Source organism: Rhopilema esculentum, chromosome 10 (assembly GCF_057945365.1).
Source record: "Rhopilema esculentum isolate cy_ngs chromosome 10, ASM5794536v1, whole genome shotgun sequence".
Lineage (NCBI taxonomy): Eukaryota > Metazoa > Cnidaria > Scyphozoa > Rhizostomeae > Rhizostomatidae > Rhopilema > Rhopilema esculentum.
The window spans coordinates 15,605,003-15,631,370 of NC_142824.1; the positions used below are offsets into that span (position 1 = coordinate 15,605,003).

The 26,368-nt window shown below is 35.3% G+C and overlaps 1 protein-coding gene across 1 annotated transcript; it reads right to left on the reverse strand.

The window, feature by feature from the left end:
* Nucleotides 1-2,127: 2,127 nt before the first annotated feature.
* Nucleotides 2,128-25,467, reverse strand: LOC135685380 (ATP-binding cassette sub-family C member 4-like). The gene is made up of 27 exons (XM_065201310.2): nt 25,099-25,467; nt 21,624-22,178; nt 21,122-21,232; nt 20,506-20,629; nt 19,439-19,657; nt 19,115-19,204; nt 18,686-18,849; nt 18,305-18,430; nt 17,576-17,825; nt 17,154-17,267; nt 16,342-16,383; nt 15,877-15,918; nt 15,345-15,536; nt 14,920-15,014; nt 14,302-14,388; nt 13,659-13,755; nt 12,276-12,635; nt 11,775-11,944; nt 10,197-10,408; nt 10,009-10,088; nt 9,462-9,612; nt 8,609-9,138; nt 8,215-8,370; nt 6,018-6,107; nt 5,542-5,714; nt 4,342-4,447; nt 2,128-3,606 (listed from the first exon to the last, which is right to left on the reverse strand). Exons 2-27 carry the CDS (start codon nt 22,136-22,138, stop codon nt 3,265-3,267), a joined length of 4,638 nt encoding a protein of 1,545 aa, XP_065057382.2. The 5' UTR covers nt 22,139-22,178; nt 25,099-25,467; the 3' UTR covers nt 2,128-3,264.
* Nucleotides 25,468-26,368: the final 901 nt, after the last annotated feature.

The following is a 26,368-nucleotide window of genomic DNA, read 5'->3' on the forward strand; positions in this document are numbered from 1 at the left end:
CCTGATTTTCAGAACAAGCTTTTCAGGCTGAAGGGTATTGTTTGAAGAAAGGCCATTATCTCATTGAGTCTTTGCTTGAGAGTTTAATTCAACGTCTCAGGGAACTTTAACTCACGCTTTTTAGCCATCAAGCTTGTTTTTGGGCATTCAGTGATAAATCATTTCATTTTAGCTAACCATCTATCGAGTTCCCCCAACTCTTTATAGATAACCTTGTTCAACTGTACGATATTTTTGGAATGTGCTAATATGTATAGACATCAGCATGAATAGACATCTTGAGCTTTCACAATGCAGCGGAGATCATTAGAACAAGTCAAGAGCCTTGTGGAACACGTATCTTACTGCACTCAAAAATGAACTACTTCTATTAGACCAACAAGATTGCTTCCTGTTTGTTTTAGACAAAAATTACTGTTTTTGGCATGAAAATTTATTCAGCAAGAATAGATAATAATCGGAGATAATCTTGACTCGACCTACAGATATTTGCTTGGAGGGTGCAAATCACGCAATCTAGTTTATCAGCAATCTAGAAAACGTTATTTGACGTCATCAGGGGGGCGGTTAGACATTGGTCAATGTGATAATAATTGGGAGTAGGAGATTGGAAAAATTGAAATTAGTCGTTTTCTGTTTTCATATTTATGCACCAATCTTTTTATATTATTTTTGGTACCCATGAACTCTGTGTCTGTTGAATGCACCTCTTGAGACTAAGTTACAAAATTAAAGTGAATAATTTTATGTAAGTACATTGCTTAGGAAGAATAATTCAAAATTCCGTTAATCCCTCATCTTTTTTGTCCTCACTTTTATGTTGCTCTGCTACCCTGGATACCTAGGAATATGCTTTGAAAAAACAATTTGCTTTTAAAAATTACTCGCATGTTGCCAAAAAGAGCTAACATTAAAAACTGATATCTAGTGATCGTGGAGACAATTCACGGTAGAAAAATAAATTTTGAAAGTAAGAACATTTGAGCTTGAAAGCATTAGAAATTTCGATTATGAGCCTCAGCTAAAATGATCTGCTTCTTGTAAAAAGATTATACGCGTACAAGATTAGGCAGGGAGACAATGTCTCAACCTAAATTCTTATATGTGAAAAGGTGTTGATCATTGATTTAAAATCTTCTTCTTCCATCCAATCATCGTCCATTCTTCTTCATCTTCCATCCATTTCCATTTACAGCTGCAAATTTTCTATCTAGACTTATTTTGAAAAGACAAATGCAATTTTGTAGTGTTTACGTTGATTTAGCAAATAGTGTAAAGGCAACAGGATTTTAAAGACAACTAATAGAGAGTGCGGGAAATAACCGACCTGAGCGAGGCTCGAACTCACGATCCTTTCAAGCCATCACCCAAGGTCGAGTCATTCATCCGCACTGCCCATATAGCAAATACTAGATCAAAAAGTCATTTTACCTTTAATTTGTAGCTTAGACTATTCATGGTTTTGTTACGTAACTGACGAAAGAAAGTTCTAAATAGATATTTACAGACTTCTAGAATAATAAGCAGTGGACCCCTAAATTATCTACTAAAAAATTGGCTACCACAAGACTGCCATTCAGTACGTCCCTTGTCATCGACTGTCTTCAGAAAAGAACCTGGTTAACCAAATGAATACGCTTAAGCGGATGAAAATTTTCTATCATCTATTACAATAAACTGGGCTGGCTTTGCATAGCTCAGACTGAATATTAAACGCCTATTTTTGCTAAACTTGGACAAGTGGACAGTCTGGTGTCTCTTCCTCGTACATACAACGTGCTTACACCATAAGTTATAAGCAGAGACCAAATTACAGGGGCTTGACGAGGCAAGAACCTGTGCTCATTCGTACAAAACATCTACTTAAATTTGCACATTAAACTAAGCTGCACATTTAGAGGTATTTTGTGAAGCTCCTTCAGGTTATGAGATCCAAATTGAAGAATTATAAAATTACATTTTTCTGACACCGTCATTATAGAAATCTAATAGAGCCTTACCTTGTAATCTTTAAAATAGGTTTTTTTATTAATTGACTTTGTCATCTATTTGCCTCATCTATTACATTTGAATTCTCTGTCAGCGTATAAGGCAGCAAAAGAGGGCGGAATAAAACAACGCCAAAAATTTGAAATAGCTTTGTAATATCATGATTAAATGTTTTATTTCAACAGGCAGCTTTATTAAAATCAAACAAAACACCAGGTTTTTCAGAGAATATTTTCTAGGAACATTTAAAAACATAATAACGATTCAGCGGAAAATTCAAATTTAAAAATCTTTGCGTTTTCTTTGTATCAAATAATAAATCAGCGTTTTTATTCACTGCAGCTATAATTCAAAACATGACACTACCAAATATATCAAACAAAAAACACATTAAGGCTTTATGAAAAGAGTAATATTTTGCCGGAAATTATTGCATGAATAATTTGCTAGAACTATGAAGTTTATTTAATGCTTTCTACAGAGCATGCAAGATTGAAAATGAATTGTGAAATACCAATAAAGTCAAATGGGCTTCTTCTGGATATACCATGACAAACTGCTAACGTATGCCCTGAGAGTCTTTTAATTGGCATTCATATGCAACGGAGCGTCCGCATAGTGTGTGCGAATATGTGAAAAAGATGGCGAAGAGGTATAGTCAGTCAACTCAAATCGCTGGACCTTCAACACAATTCGTATTATATTGACAAGTTTACTGACCTCCGGAGATGGAACTGTTTATAAATGGAAAACAAGACTCGCTCAAAAATAGTGCACCTTTTTGAAATTCCTTCTTACTTAAAGATTTCTGAAAAGAATCGAGTTCTAACAGGTATCATGGAAGGTCTAAATGTTTATGTTTTTTGCGCTACTTCTAAGAATTTATCGAGGTTTAGAATTTTTGTGGTTTACAAAAATATTGGCGAAAACATTGCTAGCAACTCTAAGATTTTTAAGCATTTTGCTGGTACCTCCTAGCTAATGAAGACATAGCATTTAATCGCATTCTAGTAGTGCATTATAGCGCAATCAATTTCTCTAGAAATTATTGTAATAATAAAAACATAATAGATATCATAAAAGTTAGGTAGAATTACTGTTTCATCTGCTTATATTTATCAAATGTAGCAGGCGCTCCAGTCTTTCTTGGAGTTGCCACTTCTTGCTGTAAACCTCCCTGTCCTTTAAACGTCTATGAAATGTTCCTTCAGAACGTAATCTGCATCTAGCACCGAAGCGTACACCAAAAGATATACCGACCAATGCAATCACAATTCACAATCTCGTACTTTCCTGGCCATCAGTTTCTGGTGCAATTTTCAGCGTATAGTCCTCTGATGCATTGTCACCCAGGTTGATTGGTGATGGCTCTACGCTAACTGTTACGGAGATATCTACCGGTTGCGCAATTCCATCTTCTCCGCATTTGTCATCATTGCTTTCCTTCTTTTTAAGTGATTCTCTCTTTTTCTCAAAGTGGGACTTTCGTGCCGCTTCAAAAAGCTTTTGTGCTTCCACCCCTCCGGTTTGGGCAACAAGTTTGTACAACAAATTGTTCTTTGATTTCAGCAGATTGTAAGGTTTATCAAATTCTTTTATTCGACCAGCATCTAACACCTGTGTATCGAAGAAAAAGTAAAATCCATGGATTAACAACAGCGTGAAATTCGTGAATCAAGAATGACGTCTTGAGAACCTTTAAGCAGAAGGCACGTAGTGCTATTTGTGGAGTAACAGGGAAGCCTTAAAAGTCAAGTGGCGAAAAGGGAGCCTATTTGACGCTGGAGAAGGGGCAGTGGTTATTCGGAGTAACTGGTTAATATGTCATTTTCCCTTCCAATTCCTACCTAGAAATATACAATGACGCGGCAGACCAACCAACAGCTTTCAAGGAGACAACACATGCACAAATGAGGAAAAGTCCCAGATTACAAAAATTATTGCAATCTTAACATTTTGCCAAAGTAAATCCAGTTTTATTTCGCATGTTTTGTAAAAAATTTCTTTCCCATATAAATATAAAATGCTAGCTTAACTTTTTTATTGTCAAAGTTGTCAAATTTTACTTCAAATGTTGTTTGGTCGATCTTGTATCAAATCTGTCGAAGTTTCAGGCATTTCACGCTAATAGGCAACCAAGGTTAAGGTTAGATGTGGATTAATTGTGGTTTAAATGTCAGTAAGATATGGGTTATGCGTGGGATAAGTGTGGGATAAGTGCAGGTTAAATGCGGGATGAGTATAGGTTCAGTGTGGGTTAAATGTGGATTTAGTGCGGGCAAAGTGTGCGATCAGTGGCCAAAAATATTTGACGTTCATAATCAAGGCATATTAGATCAAATAGTTGCTTACCATAATCCGATCGGAATCCATTATCGTGTTCAGTCGATGCGCAATAGTGAGGACGGTGCAATCCTTGAATTTCTCCCTTATCTTCGTCTGAATTAAGGCATCCGTCCTGTATGCAAGACAGGTATTTTAAAGAAGTTTGGGACAGATGAAATTGATACAGCAAAGGAGCACAAAATGAAAGCGATGATGATCAGTACCAGATAGAAAGCAGGCTTTATCGACGATTGCCTTTAGCATTAGGGTATTGCTAATGAAACACTTGCCTCTGTCAGATTTCGAATATATGTTTGCAAAGAAGCAATTGAGATTAACAAGTTGCCATAAACGTTAAAATAGGTTGACGTATGGAATGATTTTTTTCATATTTATGCAAAAGTGAAATTTTTACAGAAACATTGTTGCAAAGACGATGCCATTGGGGGCATGATAGACGGAGTTACCCATCGACCATAACGAAAAGCAATACCCTAATACTAATGACAATTTGACGCAATTTTAGAAGGAAGTATTCGAAGAAGCTTCTCTTGTTCACGTACCATTAAATTTTATTCTTTGACATGCCTTTGATTTGCAATGGATGTATTCAAAATGCACTCATCTGATCATGGGCGAAATACTCCAGTGATATAATTGTGATTGACAATCTACTACATATTTTTAATTTTCTGATTAGCTTTACTTGGACAAAGAATGTCGTCAGCACCTTCCATAGCAAGCACTGACTTACTCCGAAGAAAAAGTGACTATTGGACGAAATAAAATGAAAAGTTTCTGCCTTCTGTTATATGCACAGTTAACATTTTTTGAGCTGATTCTTAGCTTTTCATTTTCATTCCTTTAAAACACAGCTGCTCTCTTTATACGTCTGGATCTGCTTCCTAAAATGCTACCCTTAGGCGCCTTTTCCAGTCAAACCTATGCTTTGAGAACGTTGCTCTAGCGAAGCTCAAAAAATAAGTTAGAAAACTCTTCGGGTCGGTAGAAACAAGAAATTAGTAATTAGAACAATGATTGGCAGGGTTCTTGCAACATGCCTCCATCAACTGCTGGTTTGAAAATATTTCTACTTTTAATCAGATGTTGCTTTATTGGCAGCAAAATTAGAATAAAAAATAAGCAAAATAAAATTCACAATAAGGCAAAAATGTGTAACTTAAGTAGAAATGAATCATATTGTCTAGAAAAATTGCTTTCACTCACACTGGGTCGACATTAGCAGTCGCCTCATCAATCACAAGAATCTTGTTCCTTCTTATAACAGCTCGGGCAAGGCAGACCAATTGACGCTGGCCAACGCTCAAATTACTTCCGGATTCGGCCATCTGGCTCTCAAGCATTCCTGGCAATGCTTCAACAGCATCCTTCAGTTGGACCTATTGCAAAGCAGACTTACAGTCACATTCTATGTAAAACATGTTTTTTTTATTCCACCGAAGGTTTACTATAATTTTCTAGCAATCGATGTCATAACAGTCATAAAGGTCTTGACACGAGTAACCTCTCAATCTATAAAAGAAACAATTTACGAACTAGTGGAAGGTTGATATTACGGAAACAGTTGCTTAGTTTCGCTGTACATCGAACTTTAATTCATTAAAGACTAATGAGGAGGGCGAAAATGCACCTTTAACAAAAACTTAGTTAAGAGTTTCCGTAAAATTACAATTTCCACAAACCTCTTCAAGCGCATTCCACAAATCTGCGTCTGAATGTTCAGAGAACGGGTCGAGATTCTTCCGCATCGATCCACCAAACAGAACCGGGTCCTGAATAATAAAATGTGACAGATTAGATAAAAATGTATTGTTAACAGAAAAATATACTAAAAGAAGAAAGGAAATTCTTACATCTTTCCCAGCCCACCCTATCACAAAATTTTTACAGTGTCTCTTGCTGTGAAAATGCTTGAAAAATGATGAAACAGTAGTTTGAAAATTTGAAAACAAAAATCCATTGAAGTGAAAATAGGCAATCTGCAATCTAGCCTCAAAATAAACGCCAACGTTTCAAAGTTTTGCTCTTCAAAATGGTGCATGTTTTTCCGACTTTTCAAAATAATCAGATATTTGACTGCATAAACTAGGCGAAATAGGCTTAGCGCGTAACAAATTTTGGCGGGAAATTGTTGAGAACCTCCCGAGTGCCTATGAAAATAAAGTTGCTGATCATTTAATTATGCAAAAAAATCCTGTTTGTAAAAGAATAGACCGTGCAAGGAAACGTAAAGCAATTTGTAACCACACAACAGCTGTAAGAATGTACAAAAGCTTTTTGAAAGTTAACCGATAGGAAAGAAATAAGCAAACAGACAAAATTGAATATGACTGGCTTCATAAAAAACTTAAAGATCACGATCCAAATGAACTTCACGGATCAGAGTATCTCCGGGCCTGGCCGATCTTCCGCAAGAATGCAATGACTAATTTAATGAATTTCTCTCAAAGAGGCCAACAGCATTTTCAAAAGTTTGCAGTTACCAAAAATAATATAGGAACGCAGGGCCGGCGAAATCGGGGGGCGAGGGGGGCCATGGCCCCCCAACCTTTCTGCAGAGCTAAAGAAAAATTTTAGACAAAAGTGGAAATAACTGTAGTATATGATTCTGTAAGTAACTTTGTCTAGTATTCTCTTAAATGTGTCCTCAGCTTTACCTTGGTTGCTATGTCTTTACCTTAGAAGACATACATAAAATTGAATATGGGAATTAGATCTAAAAAAACGGTCATTGTCTAAGTTTTACAACGAGCTTGGCTTAGCAAATAGATTGAGAAACCTAGTCCAGAATAACTTGGTGCCAGCACAAATTGATGGAGCTTCGTTTGTTCCGTTGCCTAAACTTGGCACACAGGGTCTATTTGTTAATGAAAATTTTTTCAGAAATATTACAAAAAAGAGAGAAATCAGCTGTTGAAGGAAAAGAAACAGCTAGAAAGAACTTTTTGAGGATATGAGAAAAAGGTATGGGCAGATTTGTTTTTAAAAAGTATCATCAAGAAAACTTCAGAGTTTGATCGTTTGGATAATCCATTCCTACTAAGAAAGAGAAAATATCGACGCAATTATAAATTATATTCAAACTCATTTTGACAAGCCCAGTTTGAAGGTTTTTCAAATTTTTGTTAAAGCATTTAATTTCTGAAAAAGTTAAGATCAGATGTTACAAGGCTATATCTTAACTGTACAAAATTGCTTAACTTTTTGTTTTCAGTCTCCTGTTGATATTTCAGCGCTAATGTTTTTTATTAATCCGTGTTTCATTTATTTTTCTCCCCCATCTTATTTCGGGTACTTTTAAATCTAAAAAAGGATTTCATTACGAGCTATATGATAGTGATTATTCTAAAACTTTGCAAAACTTTTCTATTTCAAGTCGACATCACAATAGACGCGACTATGCGACACCTTCAGTCAAAATTCATTTTAGATACAGTTTCTGGCCATCCCTAAGACACCATAATTATAAAATTTTTCTTGCCGCCAACTATGGTGGCGGCCTTTCCTAAGCCCTTTCAAGACTTTGATATTTTGGCCCCTCTACTTTCAAATACGTTTCGCCGGCCCTGGCAGACTGGGAAAAACATTAATTGTTTAGTTCTTAAAAAACCTTGTAATGAACTGAAGTTCCAATATTTGTGTGCTATTCACTCCTTTTTTCGAGATGATTGAATATTTCAAAAACGCATTTTTATGGTAAATCATGATTGTGTTTTAACTTTGTTAAGCTCTGTTCTCTGTTGGCAGACTTGGCAATCCCAAGACGAGTCGAAGCATCAAATCATTTTTGAGGTATCACACTTTAACCTTCAAAACCCATGATATGTAGAAAAGTTTTGAATCACTTAATCTTTTCTTATTTTAGATGCTCGGGCATACCTGTGGAATGATAGAAATTTTACTTCGGAGATCTTTCAAACCCATTTGCGTAATATCCATGCCATCAATAATGATTTTTCCACTTGGCTCACTGAGACGAAACAAAGTCGTAAGAAGAGACGATTTTCCTGCTCCAGTTCTTCCACACACTCCGATCTACAAGAGAACAAATCCAATTTCATGGCTTGCAGGGCATTGTCACAGAGTAAAAGTCAACAAGCAGGCTCTATTTAAGTTAGAAGGTTGTTGGGACAATAACCTGTTCAGCCTCAAAAGAACATTTGCTAATTAAAGATGAAATTTGAACATTAAAGATTAAATCATAAATTTCTAATTTTCTTCTGGCAAAGGATTACATGTACCAATACAGAATCAAGAGGAAATTGTACCAGACCTTTTCAGAGGATTTGATATGGCAATTGACGTCTTTTAGCACGTAAGGGAGGCCATCAGCATAACAGAAGCTCAAATCTTGAAATCGAATAGAGCCTCGGTCTGGCCATTTAGCAGGAGGCTTCGTGTCAGTTTCAGGGGGTGCTTCTGGTGGTAGATCACAATACTCGAGGATTCTTTCGACAGAGGTCATGTGATTCTCAAACTCCGTACTTTGTCGCACACATTGCTGGAAAACTCCTGTGATATTGATAGTGTAGGCCAGTATAAGACCAACCTGACCAGCAGTCAAACCAAACTCATCACGTAGAGCCACAGAGATAAACAAAACGAATGAAATAAAGAGTAAAGACAAAATCTCGAGTCTACAGGCAAGCCATGCGGCTGAACCAATGAAAGCAAACCAAGATTTTGTGTGCTCATCCTGGTATTTGAAGTGGAAGTCAAAAAATCGTTCCTGTACTCTGAAGGCACGTATAGTTGGTAGCCCAAGAAGAGTTGTAGAGACGTTACCAAATAAAGGACTGCGATCTGAAAAAATATCAAAACATTAAAGTCATTTCTTGTACGCAACTGCGCACATTTATATGATTCTTTATTTTCAAATGACATTTGAATTGACAATAATGTCAGGCATCTAACTGATGCTCACTAGATAAATTGAAAGCCATAATGACAAAACGTTCTATTTGAAACAAAGCGAAAATGAGCAAGGATCTTCGACCACTCGCGGACAAAAGGTCCTCCATTAGATCGTTCAGCAATTAAAGAAGAAACCATGGTGTCTTGCTTGAAATTTTAGATTTATCAAGGCAGATGTTATGTCCTTTCACGAAAAACTTTAAAAAACTTACTAAGGCCTTCGATTCTCTTCACTTCGCGGGCTGTTTTGATGTAGTAGTACCGCAGAAGTAGGAAAAGGATGATAACAGGAGTTGCCCAAGCAAACACCACAGGATTGTTGGCACAAACGAGAAGTACTATTCCAAGAACAATCAAAACAGTCTGAAAAAAGTTTTATACAGAAAATTAGCAAGAAAAAATTTGTCCGAGCAAAAGCATGCCACACTCAAGAAACTATCGTGTTAAGTAAAAATTTTTTAAGTACATTTGTAAAATAAATTACTATTTTTACGAGATCATATAGTCAAGTTTGGATCGAGTCTATTTGATTTGATTTAAAGAAAATCAGCCAGATGCCAATTCTTTCCAACTGAGTCATTTCAACTACATGAAAAAGTAACCATATTTAGGTAATCATTCAATTAGGCCGTTTTTAGGTCATCATATTCATGTCACTTATCAATAGCTGCTGGCAACAAGTACCTAATAGAAATAGAGAATACCTTAAGCACAAAAGCAAAAAAATTGAAAATTCTACAAAGTAATAGCAATTGATACCTGGATGAAGTCGAAAAAAACAAACGAAAACATGTCATCAACAATACCAGTGTCTTTTGAGAATCGATTCAGGATACGGCCTAGGAAATAAATTAATTTATGTGATTGGTATTAAAAAAGGTTCTATAAATAAAAAAAATTGATATTTTGATAAAAAAAAACAAAGATCAATTAACATATGGTCTCACCTATGGAATTGGTGTCAAAAAAGCGAAGTGGGGCCCGAAGTGTAGCTCTAAACATTTGATCGTGCAGAGATCTTGATGAACGTAACATCACGTGGAAGAACAGAAACGCCCGGCTTATGCCGAGAACAACGAGACAAATTACAAGTGCAGCGTAGATTCCCAAATCTCGATTTCTGTGTTTGTAACTTGGGTTTTTCTCTTCCTCGTTTGTCCTGAAAGACAATATAGCTTCAAATCTACCAATTTAGTTTGAAACATGAATAAATGAATAAAAAAAGGTTCATATGAGGTTTTCAAATCGTTCTTTAACGAACATTAGAATAATTGCCCAACAAATAACGTAGACGGATCCGATCTGGACCAGATCCACCCGTTTACACGGGATCCGCTCCAGATCGGATCCACACGGAATCCCAAAAATGTTCGTATAGCGGATCCAAAAGTATACGGATCCACCAGTTCCCGTGTAAACGCAAGGTCTATTCGTACTCTTTTGGATCCGATCCGGTTCGGATCCACTCTCGCGTAAACGGCGTCTTAATTAGTTGGCTTTTATTGGAGCTAATCCTTCTATTAACTTATTCCCAAAATAATTATAAGCATTAATCAAATTGATTCTTCATCCTAAGAATAAACTTTTCCTTTACCACCTCCTTTACCACATATAGCTCCGTATATGATCTATGCTTTGTGGCTACTATTTGTTACCACCTAGACAACCTCGTTTCTTAATTTGTCCATCAATGACTAGAAATGCTACTTAAAGCAGCACAATTTGTATTTGATGGTTAACTTCCTTCAATAAAGTTATGCAATATCAAACAGCCTTCCACAACACTATGAAGTCTTCTTGTAACAAAAAATCCATGCTTTGTAGAAAAACACCAGCGATAATACAAATCTGCAATGCGACCTTCATTTTAGAACCAAAGAGGCACTAAATTCCATGATATCTTATAACAAAGAGAGTTTAATTCCCAACGTTCCTTGTGAAGCTGCCACTCTCTTGTTAAATAGGTAGGGTGTTGTTGGTCGAGATTACAAAAGTCTTCCTTCTAATGTCCACAAATTTACGACAGAATGTCTTGAAAACTAAGTCTCTATTTCTGTAAGTGGAATATGAGTCAAAAATCTGAATGCCGATTTCTGTTTCCTTCCAGAAACTTTACATTATGTCGTTTCTTACTTTAATGTAGATGTAGACTTACGGCATTAAACGTGAAAACAATAAAAAGATTTACTTTATATGCTTAGAAATACGGCTTTTCTTTTTCGTATATTTTAATTGGTGATTCACTAAAAACGATACGTGACAAGGTGCCCATACCGATTCGGGCAAAAGCTGACACAAACAGTGCGAATTCAATTCACAGAACTATCACATTTGAATTCATATACTTTGTGAAAATAATTTCATATTCCATTCTATTCTTGTAATAAGCTGTTTTAAGCGATTGTTATTAGGTATTAGGCTGTGTAGCGGGACTGTGTAACTGTACCATCCATTAACACATAACCAATTGTATCTGTCAAAAAGATAGCTTTTAAGAAAGACAAATGAGCAATATGTTTACGAACCATCGGGACAGCCACCAGTCAGCGACGATGTATACTCCTTGACATGTTATAAACATCAATAACACAAGTATCCAGATTTTCAAACCAAAGCCTGCTCGAAAAAGCTTCAGGTAAGAGCGATATGTGACGGCTCCTTCGAATTTGAATTCTTTTGGCATGTTTCTCTCCTCCTGTAGTTATAGAATAGCGCGAGAATTATAGTTTTAGTCACTTTAAATCAGTTTTTTTCTAGATTTTGGCTTTAAAATTCATAGCATGCACAAAAACTACATTTTGGTTTATACATATGGAATATTTCAAATATTTTGAAACCATTGCAACATATTTACCTCCCTTGTATAAGTTAAAATATTTATCCCAAGTATCTAATTGATTTTACAAATTTCCATTTAGATGGATACCTAGCATTCGAAGATTTAGAATAGGCAAATTATTAGCAACGTATTATGAAGCTAGATGTCCGTGGCTAAGATAAACCATTCTTTATAATAAAAAACTTACAAAAACTTTAACGCTTGCAGCTTTGCTTGCTACGCTGAGATCAGAGCCTAAGTTGTCTGGGTCATTGTGTGACAAAATGCTCTCCTTTCTTCTCCTGACTATTGAAGGGCTTGATCTTCTTTCACTGACAGCACTAGGGGTCCTTTTTCTGTGAGCATTTGAAACCTTCCTCAAGATATTTGGTGACCCTCTAGTTTCGTCGACACCGCTTTCTTGTCGACTAAAACTGCGAGCCCGCCCGTCGTCATCGATATCAGTATCTACTGCAGAATCTTGATCATCGCTTGCTTGCAGTAGGCTCATGAAGTCGATGCCACTCGCTAACAAGCTGTCAAATGACCCCTTCCCGAGACATTTTCCCTGGAAATAATGAAATGTTTGTACAGTTTTTCTATCATTAAGATCAAAGTGAATCAGATGAAGTTCAATTAGATCAACTATAACAATAACTGTGTCATGATCATTAGAATTGACTAACAATGCATCTATTTCAAGAAGAAGGAAAGAATAATAAGAAAAATTTGCAGACAGCTCTTTTTCCTCACCATTAATTAATGATCAAAAATGGTTTCGTGAAAATGTATGAAAATTACTTAATTTAATACTCACTTATTGGATGCAAGACATAGAGTAGCTTGTCTGTTATGCAAAAACGTTTAGAGGCAACAGAAATGTAGTTTAAAAGCAGAACGTGGCAAAAAGGTAAGAGAGCAAGAGGCAAACAGAGAAAGACGAAATAAGCAACATCCAAGAATGGAACAGTATGAAAAATGGAGATGAACTCATTCAAACTTGTAAAAAAATGGATTCTTGAAAGGGCATGATCGTCATAAAATTATGGACCAAGATCAAATTACAGAGATTTCATAGGGAAAGAGCCTGTGCATGTGGCCATATCTCAGCCAATTTGTAACATATTAAACTGATTTTGCACAATTAGAGATATTTTATAATGCTTTTGAGGGTGACATGGTCAAAATTGGAAAATTCCAGAAAATAGATTTTTATGACGTCATCAGATTGGAACTCTATTAGAGTTTTTGATAAATTGCTCGATAAATGTGACAATAAATGCTTGATAAATGTGACAATAAATGCTTGATAAATGTGACAATAAAACAAAGCAATAGTTTGTAATCTGATGTGAAATAACATGGTCTAAAAATAACATAAAAACACAATGAAAAACATTCAAAAGAAATAATAAAAAATTAATATAATTACGGAACACAGGAGATCAAATAAAAAGAATGAGCAAAAGAATGATTACAATGCTGATTATTCTATAATCGGAAAACCTTACAGGAGAGGTGAATTGTGCAACATGTAACAAAGTGATTCTATCGATTCATTATCAAATATTAAACATCACAGCATAATTACTTCTGACAGGACCAAGACTTGATCAGCGTCGGAGATGTACTGCAGTTGGTGTGTAACCAAGATTCTTACTTTGTTTGATAGGTAGCCATTGATGCACCTGCGAAGGAACATTTACAAAGATAATTCTATCAACGATACACGGAAACATTTACGCTAAAGACCTCAACACTATTTGTTGACGAATGGTTTCGATCTCTACTGCCTACTCCAATTTGTAGCATGTTAATCAATTTGCGAAAACCGCTGAGTTGCCTTAGAAAGACTCACATAAGACATAATACTTAACGTTTAATGAGCCGAATTGTTTTTATTCAAACATTTTTGTTGTTATGCATGGGCCTCGAAGTCTGCCTTGCTCTCAAAAGTAAACAGTTGCCTTGGTAGCATAAATTTATAGATTCATTGGTTTTCTTGCATTCAGCTATCAATATTTTAGATAGGATTGTTAGTAGTAAAAAAATAATTTAGAAGATTTCTTCTTTAGAAAGATTGTAAAAACATTTTCAGGGTAGCAAGAAAACTCACTTTATTCGTGCGTCAATGGATGATACCTAAATGCATTTATCTTTCCATCAGTGTACATATTAGATATCTATGAAAATCCTGAATATCATAAGTCAGTTCAAGACATTATTTTCCTTACTGGTCAAAAAGATGTCGTCCCACGTGGGCATCTACAGCACTCAAAGGATCGTCAAGAATGTAAATATCGGCGTCAAAATACACAGCTCTAGAAAATAAACGTAGAAAACAACAAAATAAAAAGCAAAATAAAGGAAAACAACAATTCTATGTGGCATATCTACTTCTGACAGGTAATAAACAGCGTAACATTCTAACTTCATTCGTGACATAAAAAGGCAAAAAGTATACCAGCATCAGCGTTCACAAAGATAAGAAAATTGGCAAAAAGCTGTTTCTTGAAAAAATAACGAGGCAATAAAAGCGTAGCAAGGTTGGATCAAATGATAAACATTGCTCTTCATTTGAACAATTCTGGGTGTCACTTTTGACGGGGTCCGTGACTTTGCAATGATAGAAACAGATATCCGTTTGAATATGATTAATTAATAACAGAGGAAACATTTAGGTTTTTTATGGAAATTTTAAATTATCTTCAATAGCTTCTCCTTCGACGATTATGCTCTAGTAACAGCACAAATACTACCTCTACTTTGCAAGGGATGATTTAAAAAAATTTGATAAAAAATGAAAGAGCAGTTTATGAAATTCAATCCTCATTTCAACAAAAGATACAAACCTTGCTAGGTTGACTCTTGCTTTTTGGCCACCGCTTAAAGAGACCCCTCTCTCTCCTACTAAAGACATATCACCTTGGGGAAGCATTTCGATGTCCTTTGAAAAGAGATGAAACGAACCTTTAAAAAGTTTTAGAAGCTTTAGAAAGGCTTTGATGCACGAAGAAAATAAAATGGTAGAGACGGTTTGGATTGATGCCTGGAGTGATTAATGTCTTGTTATTACCATTGCTCGGGCAACATGAAAAAACTGAGGCACAGACCTCGATAGAAACAGATTCTTATTTTTTGCCATATATCATAACATAATGATTTGCAAGGGTAACATGTGTGCAGATATAACATTCCATTGCGAAGGAGAGTAAGGGTGGAAGCTAAGGTAAGGGCTCCAAAGATGAAAATCTTTCGCAACAAAATATGAATTTACCTTTTCCAAAGCGCAGATTTCAATAACGCGTCGGTACTTCTTCTCATCCAGCTCTTGACCAAAAGTTATATTGTTTTTCAGCGTTCCATTGAATATCCACGCCTCTTGAGAGACAAACGCAATTTTTCCTGAGGTATTCACAGTTCCGCTTGTAGCAGCCAACTCACCTAGCATTGCCATCAACAGAGATGACTAGAAAAAGAATTCCTTAGCAAAATCGCCAATTTGGTCTTTTGGGTTGACAGTGAAGGACACTTTTCTCTCTGTTACAATACCAAAATGACTCTAGATCACATATTCCGTCTTGATACAAAATATTTATTTAAGAATTTTGCAGTACAAAAAAAGTTAGAAAAAATTATTTTTACGCAAATCCTGATGCAAGAAATGACGATTTCTGTTAAGAAGTTATAACAATCAAATATGGAATTATTTATTCCTTAATTGCTATTAGCAAAATAATTAATAAAATTTCTTTTAGCATAAGCATGCAAATAAAAGGTTTAAAATGAATTTATAGAATACCAAATACCTTGCCTGATCCAACTGGACCAACAATAGCTGCCAATTCGCCCTAAATGTGTTTTGAATTCAACAATTTAGTAAAAATGCTTCTTAATTACGTTTTGATTATATCATATTGCATAATTTGATTAATTTGTGATGTCGTGTAGTATAGTATCAGCAATATTCCATAATATTGTGTAGATTTTTACTTCGGATTATGGGAAAGATACCAATAAGTTAGAAACAAGGCTTGGTAATTGTTAAAGTTCACAAGACTAACCAAGTCATGGCGATTTTCGCTTACTTTTAGTTTCACTATAGAATGAATAATAGTTTTCTTGTCAGGGTTGCACTGCTATTTTCTAAAGTGTGTATTTCGTTTACGGAATTAATTCACAGAGAGTTGTGTTTAATTCCAGAATAAGTGACAAAATATTAGAAGAATAGAACAAGAGCGAAAAGCAGCAAAAGCTAAGAGAAATGAGAGTACCTGTCCCACCGTCAAGCTGATGTCTTTCAATGTCTCTGCCTCCTTGAAGTTAAGAAAAATGTCAAATGACTTAATTTAACGCATGATATAAGGAAGTGGATTTCTGGACAAAAAAACAGGACTTCAGAACCCGGAGCCGGATATATAGCTTGAGACTACACCAGAAACTTTCAAAGTAAAGCATAATGCCCGTTTGGCCCAAATTTCAGTTCTTCAAAAGTATCAACAAAAAGTCGCAACTTGATGAGAAAAATAAAATGTAAAAAACATGATTTTTCGTAAAGGTAGAGCAACATTTTTTCCAGCAAACGAAGCCTCATCGGAGTAACTATATTTATGATATCACTGGTACTTATAAACTAGAATGAAAGTAGAATAAAAAAAACATCCAGACTCTAAAACAGACATAAGCATTACATCGATATTTAAAAAGCTTTGATACAATATAAAGGTATAAGATTTGATTCTAAAAATCAAAACATTTAAAACAACCTCCTGAGAGTCAGTCACTTTCAGAAAATAAGAATGTGATCGAATTATCGGATACGATTAAAGTAAATTCAAATTTTAATGTAGATTGAATAAATTGAATCTAAATTATTCAATTCCGAGGCATAAAACAGTTTGCAAAGTCCCAAAGATCTATTTGAGGATAAGGGTAATTGTTCCCTGGACTTGTGTACTATTACGCAAAGAAACCCCCATTTAGCCATTTGAAAACTGAATCCTTTTACGTTTTTGATGAGTTCTAAGGTTTTCCCTAACATCAGTAAATTCTTCACCAAACAGGAATCATGCTTTTCTTTACAAACCTTTGTCCATGATGCATGTAGACGATCGATAGTAACTTGACAGTTGAAAGATCTAGGGCGCAAGTTTGTTTTCTCCATACCGGGAGCTCGTAGCTCATCCATCAAAAGCAATTTCTGAAAAATTTAGAAAAGGGTTGAGTATTTGATAAAACAAAAGCACACAATTGTTTGTAACAAGTGCAAGCAAAGGAATATGTTGCGATGACAAATCAGTGAAGACGACCGTTTACCGGTCAATTATATAGAGTCTGATAACGCATTGGCTCAGCAGTGCAAGCTTTGGTGTAAAAAATACAAAGGTTCTTAACTGCAACTCCGAGTTTTACCCTGAATGCGATCATCAGATAACTGTTGCCGATGATCACATTAAACCTTGAATTTGGATTTGCATTTTAGAACTGTTCTCTTTTATTTCAACAAACCTGCATCCTTTCTAGAGAAACCCGGCCTTCATTCATCAATGTCACAGCGATCGGGAAGAACAATGTCATGACCAGTCTCGAGCCATTGAACAAGGCAACACAAGTGAAAACCTTTCTTGCTGTTAATGAATTTCCAGCTAGGACATAGGTCATCATAGTTATAAAACTGACAAGTGATGCTGAACTGAAGAAAAAAGACATGAATGTTGCACGGAGGAATGACAGCTTTCTCACTTCGCGAATTTCTTGCCTGAAATGAAGTAGACTCTCCTTAGCTGCCATAAGAATTGAGATGCATCAAAATACACAGGATATAAGTACGAAGGCTTAAACTTTGGCATTGCGTATGAAGTATGATGAACCAGAACAACAGCAGATAACTTTAACAAGTTTAACAAGTTTTCCATTCTTGTCTGATGTTCCAAAAAATCCAAATTTTTACTTCAAATCCTAGATAACAATTTCTGATCCCAACAGCTTTTCCACAGTCCCAGTTTCGTGAAATCTGGGATTGAATAATCCCAAATAGCAACTCTGCAGCCATTCATGCTATACACTGCACAACGGCACAATTGAACTTCATTGATAAGCCCCTTAAAAAGTACTAAAAGTGGAGTTGGCTTTTTAAATTCTTTCTGAGCTCATTCTCACTATTAGCAATGGCTCATATGAACTAGTGCTATCGAAACTTTGAATTAAAAGCTAATTTAGAAATGGACTTTGACTTACTTTCTCAAGGATTCAACGAGCTGCGTGAAAGGATCTTCCCAGGTGTATAGCTTTAGCACTCGCATCCCAGAAATGACTTCATTCATCACCTTTACCCTCCGATCAGTGTATTTTACTATTTGCCGCCTGTCAGTAACAAAAACAGACAATCACGGCCACCCATACTAATAATTGGCAACAATATTGCGGTATAGAATTATGCTTTTCCATTAACATTTACTATTGTATTACCCCATTTTATCCATGCAAGAAACAGTGTGTTCAAAAGTGAATAGCAATTTATGCCAAATACTTTACAGGGCTATAAAAATGGTAAGAGAAATGCATTTACAAAGAATACAAAAGAAATTGTTCAAAGAACCCCGATGGAAATGCAGTTACCTGAAATTCATGAGCAATTTTCCCATTCCCATTTGCAGTGGCGCTAGCAACAACAACAGCCCGAGCCCAGAGAGGCTAGAGACGCCTATTTCTTGCCATAGTAAATAGCCTGACACAGCCATAATGATTGGACTGATCCACAGATAATGCAAAAACAGGGCAGCCTGGAAAACGATCTCTTGTTTCATTAACCAATTTCATTGTTATCTTTTTAAATGAGAGTAACCTTTAAAAGATTTTGCTTACGTTTAACAAATATTGAATAATAAAACAAAAGCAAAAACATGTAGAAATAAAAAAAAGCATTTATCCATGAAATTTTCATACGACCAAGCTACGTTGTTTAAGTAGCAGGACTAGTTGATTCTTTCAAACAATTCTCGATATTTTGATCTTTTTTTACTTTCAATTAAATTGAAGAGAACTCACAAAGTCAAGCTTCTGAGCATCAACTGAAACGAGATTAACAATATGTCCTGTTGTAGTTTGAGAAAGAGCTTTGTTGCTTAACCGTAGAATCTGCAATGGAAACAACATTTGATTACCCTAATGGAGAAATTTCTAACAAAGACAAGAGAACAGTTTACTGTGATAGAAGTTTGATTAGAAACAACTATATCAACTACAAAGATAAATAGCACGTTTAGTTTCATCTGCAAGTCAATTCTGAAATATATCAATTATCACACGTCTAGCTGACTGAATAAGGGTCAGATAAAAATGGAGCATAATAAAGAAATATGTTTGAAATACCTTTTTATAGACCAATGCACACATTGCAATTCTTACTCTCATTCCAATTCTTTGTCTTGTGAAATTCAATGGTATCATGTTCAAACTTGTTGCAAGTGCACACAGGCATAGGCCAAGGGAGTACAGGTAAGCATTTTTTCTGCTGTCGCTTGTGTTTGGTTTTGAGAAGTATTCAGTAACCATGCCAAGAAAGACGGGCTGAGCAAGCCTGAAGCCTTCCTAAGGCAACCAAAGAGAATTTGTTGCTCAAGAGAAGAACAGTCAAATCAACACTCTAATTTCAAGGAAAGTACCAAGTATCCAACCAAATGATTTTCATGCAAATCCATTGTAAAAATTATGAAAAAAGACACGTTCTTCATACAAAAGCAGTCTAAAATGTAATGTTTCAATGTTCTATAACGAAGCAAAAGTTTTAATGATTCGGAGAAGCTTCAGCAACTTCTTGATTATTGTTAAACTCAAAATTCATTGAAAGATGCAAATTTTCTCAAAATGAATTACAAGAAACTTGGGGAAAACTCATATCGTAAAAACCAACGTAGGAAAACCAAACACCTTCGTAGCAAAAAAAATGCTAAAGATACGTATCATTGTATTCTTTACGAATAGCTAATTATCAGCTTACTCGTTCTGTTTCCCAAACCTTAATGCTTGTGAATGAAATAATCTTGAATTATCTGCTGTTGCTATCACGAAAACTTTGCTTCAGCCTTTTCTGGTTTTTGTAGAGGTATAGAGTGTTTATATACGCTTTGTTTTGTAATATTTTATAAAGCTTATTCTAGACTTAAACGCATTTTGACTCTCCATAAAGCTTGAACAATTCTTAAGGTTATTATTACACAAAAGCTCTAGCTGTCATTTCTAAGATTATAGGAATTTTAACATATATAGTGAAATCATTTTATGTATAGTATGTGCAATAAAAGACACGCGCCTTAGTTAACCAAGAAATAGGCTCTTTTTTCAATGGCATGATAGCTTAAAGGCAGGAAATATATGGAACCATATCATCAGAACAGTGTCATTAAAAATAAAAAAGTGATGTGAAAGAAAATACTCACTGCAAGCAAAGATGGAATTGCCAGCAACATATACTTCCAACCGAAAACGCGAAAAATGACTTTTATAATCGATGCATTCTCCTTTATATTACCATTTTCATCGTAAGCTTCTCTGTACCATTCTCTATTTAAAGAGATTCGAGAGTCAAAAGAAACCTTAATTTTTAGGTCTTCAAATGTTTTTAAAAAAAAAAATTCTTTGAAGATGAATCAACTGAAAGGCGATAGAAAAATTCCAGGATACTTTTATACGGTTACAAATTACTGATGAAAAAATAAAAAATACGATAAAAGAATTATTGGTTTTGTATGCTACATTTTCCTTTACTAGCTCCAAAATCAGGCTAATAGATTATTTTTGTTAAAAGCTGGCTGTCCATCGCAGACGAAGTGAGGAATGTATGCTAAAGTTTCAAGTTTTTTAGTTCCTAAATGCACAGAAATATGTCTAGAGATTTACCAACTCTTAGTATTTCCCTTGGTTTAGTTTTCTACAGTACATTGAAAGGCCAAATTGAAATTATCAAGAATTGCAAAAGAGAAACTAACAACTTGCACAAGACTTCATTTCGTGGTAGTAGTTTGCAAAAATTGAAGATGCTACAGAAAGGTGTACCTTTCAAGTTTTTCGCAAAGCACGCTGGAACTATCATTTGGTGTGATGTCATATAAATCCTCTGCGTCTAGCACCTTTTTGTAGCCAATGGAAAACAAACTCTGCATCCACCTGGACAGAAGTAACACATCAATAAACTCGCCAGGGGTAAAATTTGTTAAAGATGACACATGATCTTAGGAGAGACAAAAATTTGCAGGCTTCTACAGCGAATTAAATCTAAATGGCAAAATGCATCCTTGGCTTTTCATCAAGTTACTGCTTTTGTAGCAGAAATGGGTAATTGCTAAAAATATTTTTTATTTAGAAACGATTAAGACTTTAAAATGTGCAGGGAAATTCCAGAAGAGATGGAAGATTAACTTTTCTAGAGTTGTGTCTTTAAAGAAGCATTTTAAAGAAGGCCTGAATGGTGCGGAACAAATTTCACACTTATTTATATGAGCATATTAATCTACAGCATTTGCATTTCGCAAAGAAACAATTGACTTTGCATACTTACCAAAAAGTAACATACTTTGAAATAAAAAATGCATTTTTAAACGGAGACTGTTTGGATTTTTTCTTATCCTGCTTTTGCGATTTATGATTTTTTTCAGCTTCTGGTTTTTCGTTTTCTTGCATATCTGAAATATCAAGGCTGTTCTGCCATTTCTTCATTGCTCCATTGGAATTTTTATCCTCGTTATTGACTGAATTGCCCTCTGGAGTTAAGTAATCCATTGCAAAACCCTTATTCAAATGGCCTTTCTTTTCTGGAGACATGTCTTTTTCGTCATCGTCCCTTTTGTCAGAATTTAAACTGATCTTCTCATATTCAGTCGATAACGCAGGATTTATATTTCCAGAAGACCCTTCATTTCTTTTTTCATTATTTTCTGCTGCCTCTTCATCACAGTGATTTTCATTTTTACGTTCTTCCTCGACTTTTATATCTTTTACTTCTCCATCTAGATCCCTTGCTTCTTCATTTTCTCCATTTTCTTCTTCACCATAATTGTTTTTTGGTTCTGCCATCGTTCACAATTATATTGCTGCTTCCTTAACCCTTATTTCACTGCAAGAAAACAATTTTAAAAGTGTTTGTAACAAAACCGACTTACTTGCTACTCAATGGCAAGTTTTCTTGTTTAAATACCCGATGGAGCCCTATTTCAAACAGAATTAACATCGTTAATTCACAAGCATTTCATAGTTAGCGGTTACAAAAGAAAGACCCTACAAACAATCTTCAAAAAACAGAAGCAAGAAATAGAAAAGCGCTACAGGCGACTCTCGATGTCTTGATCCCTCACGGAAATAAAGAATTGTTCAACACTGCGGAAATTCAAGGCATCCGGAGTTTCTTCAATATTAAAGAGGCTTCATATGTAAATATAGAAAATGATCCCAAGTAAAAGAGCATCTTTGTTGTGAGGATGGTTTAAATTCAATGGCATGAATTGACGTCTATAGCATTTCTAAGGTCCCTAACTGATGGCCTAAATCGGATTTCGTCAACAATTTCTACAGATGCATGGTTCTTCATGCAAAGATTTTGCAAAGATGCAACAATTGCATTTGCATACAGATATGTTGCTATGTTACTTCTGGAACCGGTTCAGGACATATTCTTTTCATAGCTATCATTGAAGTTTGCAGATGCGTAAGTTCCATTGTTCTCCCTAATTAATTATATTGTTTCTATTTTACTTTCTGTCTCGTTGTTTAAATGCATGAAACCCATGTAAAACGAACGTGACATGGTAGGTCTTTCTTTCAAGAACGAAAAGATCAGATGCCAGATGTATTTGTTGTTTATCTTTGCTTTCAAAAGCCTGTTGTTGGGATGTAGACGATATGGCTGGTTTTATAAAACATGCCTATTAAAGACAAGGGCTTATGGAAAAATGAGGAGAGTCTTACGTTTATAATGATATTGGCACGGTTGAAGGCAATGAGTTATAAGCAATGAGTTATAAGCAATGGGATGTAGCAATGGAGCAATGGAATTACGAACAATCAACTCCCCAAGAAATCAGCACTTTTTCAGAAAACCGAAGTTACGCATGGTTGTATATTTAAAAAACTTTTTATTGTGTAAATGAGGCAGACCATTTGTTAATTCAATCCGTCAGATTTAAAGCCGCGATTAGACTGAACCCTTCAGTAATGAGCAAAACAAAATTTCGTGTATTCTCCCATTTGTGTTTTTAAATGAGCCTCTACCTGATCTTTATTGATTTGAATTTCAAATGCATAGCTCTAAGATTATTACGATGACACAACAAAAATCGTAACAAGCTTAAACTAAGAGTGGTTTTTATAACAAGAAGGATTAATAAGATATCAAACCCTTACTTGCAGCTTCGTGTCATGTACCTCACGTCCTATACTACAAAACTGATGGACATTACTACAATAGCCAGACCAGCTTATTTAAAGACCTTTTCTTGGTAGCAAACATTTTGGCTTTTAAGACTATCAATTTTTGAATCTATTAAGGCTTTTAAGACTTTATATTATTTATTTGATTGAGTAGAAATATGCAAGATTCTTCGATACCAACCTGTGGAGATTACAAGATTAAGCACTCTGCATTTCTTATCAGTTATGTACGAGCAGCAGAATGTTTTTCATCGTAATAACGGCATTGCGAGCAATGTTTTTTACGTAAGTTCATAGCAGCAGAACAATGCATTACTCTTATTTAGGCGATGTGGTATGCGCTGTTTCTCTATATCGAGCACGACCTCGTTCCTCTTCCTCGTTCCTCTTCCTTGTTCCTGTTCCAACCCAATAACATTCAACGAAGCATAAGAAACTTTCAAATTGATGCAAAAATACAATTGTAAGCAAGACATTTAGCTTTAAAAGGAAAGCGATACACTATGTACAAATTTTTCTTGAAAGCCCCTAGTTTTATTTCTGATTGTATCATATAGCAAAAATACGAAATTTGATAAAAGGATCTCTCCTTGTCAGAGAAGTCACGGTGTGTGATTAAAAAGTCATTCGTCAATATACAGCTAATTGATAGATAAATTCGCGCAGGTGCAAGTGCCTAATGTGGAAATCCCTATATGCCCATAGAAACACTTGAGTCCAAACATTTTCCCCTTTCTTATGTTCCACCGATTTAACACCCTCCCCTAGGGGCTCTTTCTTGCTCATGTGTTTATGTTTCTAAGTAATTCGATTTGATGTGATACAGTAGTCCTAATTCAAAATTGGAAAAACCTCTTTAACCCTTTTGCAAAAGACAAAATTTGACAAAATGCCAAAATTCCAATATTTGGCTTCCTGCTTTCAAAAATTTGTATGAGCTAGAATGTACTCAATTTTATTGAATTTAGAAACCTAAGTAAATTTACTTTAAAATAATAGATTCTTTTGTGCGAAAAAGACAATTTAAATTTACTCAATAGGATATTCAAAATAAAATAAACATCGAGGCAAAATGATTCAATTTTACGCATATTTCTGAAGGTCTCATTGACTTTAAAAAAAAGCGTGTTCTGAGACACAAAATAGGGATAAATATAAGGCCCCCAATGAAGCCCGCTATAGGAGCACCCTGAATCTTTTGTTAACACGGGGACTCAACGGACCAGTTCGCCTTATCACATTGGAACAGGCCGGAATGACTGCGTACCGTTCCACATTTAGAAACCCCCTTCGGAACGGAACGGAACGGTACCATTAAAAGCGCTTCCGCGTGAGCTCAACACTTAAGCGTTCTACTTTTGGGAAAGGAATGATATCGAACAGTAGGCAAAATGTTCCCATGTGAATGGAGTCTAAGAAACTCGAAGCCTCCGTGTATTTCCCAAAAAGAACAAAAAATAGTCTCGATTAAATTCCAACTACAGGCACATTATCCGTATAACGAAAGTAAACTTTAGCTGTAATTGCTGTCATTACAAGTTGAAGTAGGACCGACTTTGTTCTAGTTGGTTACTCAGATAGAACAGTTGGCAATATCTAGCATTACTTACTTGCGAGTTTCACAGCAGTTCATGAATAGTGCAGATAGATATGCTCACACCAGCTGTCTGAGGCAAACGGCCTCAACCCGTCAGCTATACACAATTACTGTTCAGTTCAGTGCTTCTATGTTATGCAATAGGCCCTGACAAATGAAAGCTTTTATATTGTCTTTGTTTAGACGTCTTTTGATGTTGTTCAAGGATGACTAAACTGTAATCAAATGCAGAGTGTGTACATCTGATGCATAAAGCAACCATTCAAAAGGAAAAAGATCTACCAAAGCCATGTCATGAATGATTAGGCCAGAAGTGTCCGCTTTCCAAAAATATGTTCGCACAGTGGTAGAGGTTCTTGTCAGCTGTATTTCGTCATAAAAGATTACAAAAACTTGAATCGACATGGCTTTGAGTCGAGTGACCAAAGAGCATGCAGGTCACGTCTTACGTGAAAAGAAATATGATGCCATCTTAATCAATCAATTTTGATGACATAACGTAAATCCTCAAATTGGACCACTCCATTTGATAATTTTTGCCATCGAATTGGACCCCTCCATTTGATGAGGTTGCCTAAGGCGTTTTATTGAATCACCATAACAAATTCATACTTTTGGTAGTAATTAATTAAATGCTCATAAGGAAATTCCTACTAAAATAAACGAGGTCTTTTGATAATGTCTTCTTAATGTCTACAATAATTTTATAAGCCTCCCCTCGCCCTCGAAAAAGCCCCCTCGAATAAGCCCCCATCCAAAAATATAAAAAATAAATAAGCCCCCAGGGCTAATTTGAGGATTTGCGGTAAGTTATTGGTCCAAGGGGTAGTGAGAAAGGCTCTTCAGGGCAAAGGAAAAGTTAGACTTAAAAGGGCTTTTTGGGGAAAATGAAAGTTTATCGAAGAATAATTCTGCAGTTTTTTGATAAAAAGTATGGATATCTTCATTCTGAGGAAAAATAAGGACTTCATTTGTAGTATGGAATTGTTAAAAGAAAAAATTAGATATTTGGTATTGGATATTTGGTATTTAGAAAAAAAATAATAGGACATCAGATTACAAGACCACAAATGATTGAATAACATTAAATTGTATTGAAAACCGTAGAAATACATATCTTATTTCATATAATGAACCATAGACCTTGGTTTGACCACAGAATAGAAATAAAACCGTTCTTGGGGAGCAACTAAGTCTATAGGTATGTACAAAACTATTAGGAAAATTTCTCGTTTTAAGCTACTTACTATAGAAATTCAACGATAAATTGGATCTTTCAAACC

What these genes read in the sequence shown, in the direction of transcription:
- LOC135685380 (XM_065201310.2), bottom strand. Translation starts at nt 22,138, where the DNA reads ATGGCAGAACCAAAAAACAATTATGGTGAAGAAGAAAATGGAGAAAAT. An exon ending in TTTTTTTCGACTTCATCCAG is followed by an intron (nt 9,613 to 10,008) that starts GTATCAATTGCT and finishes AACTTTTTTCAG; the next exon opens with ACTGTTTTGATTGTTCTTGG. An exon ending in ACTGCTAATGTCGACCCAGT is followed by an intron (nt 4,448 to 5,541) that starts GTGAGTGAAAGC and finishes TCTTGCATACAG; the next exon opens with GACGGATGCCTTAATTCAGA.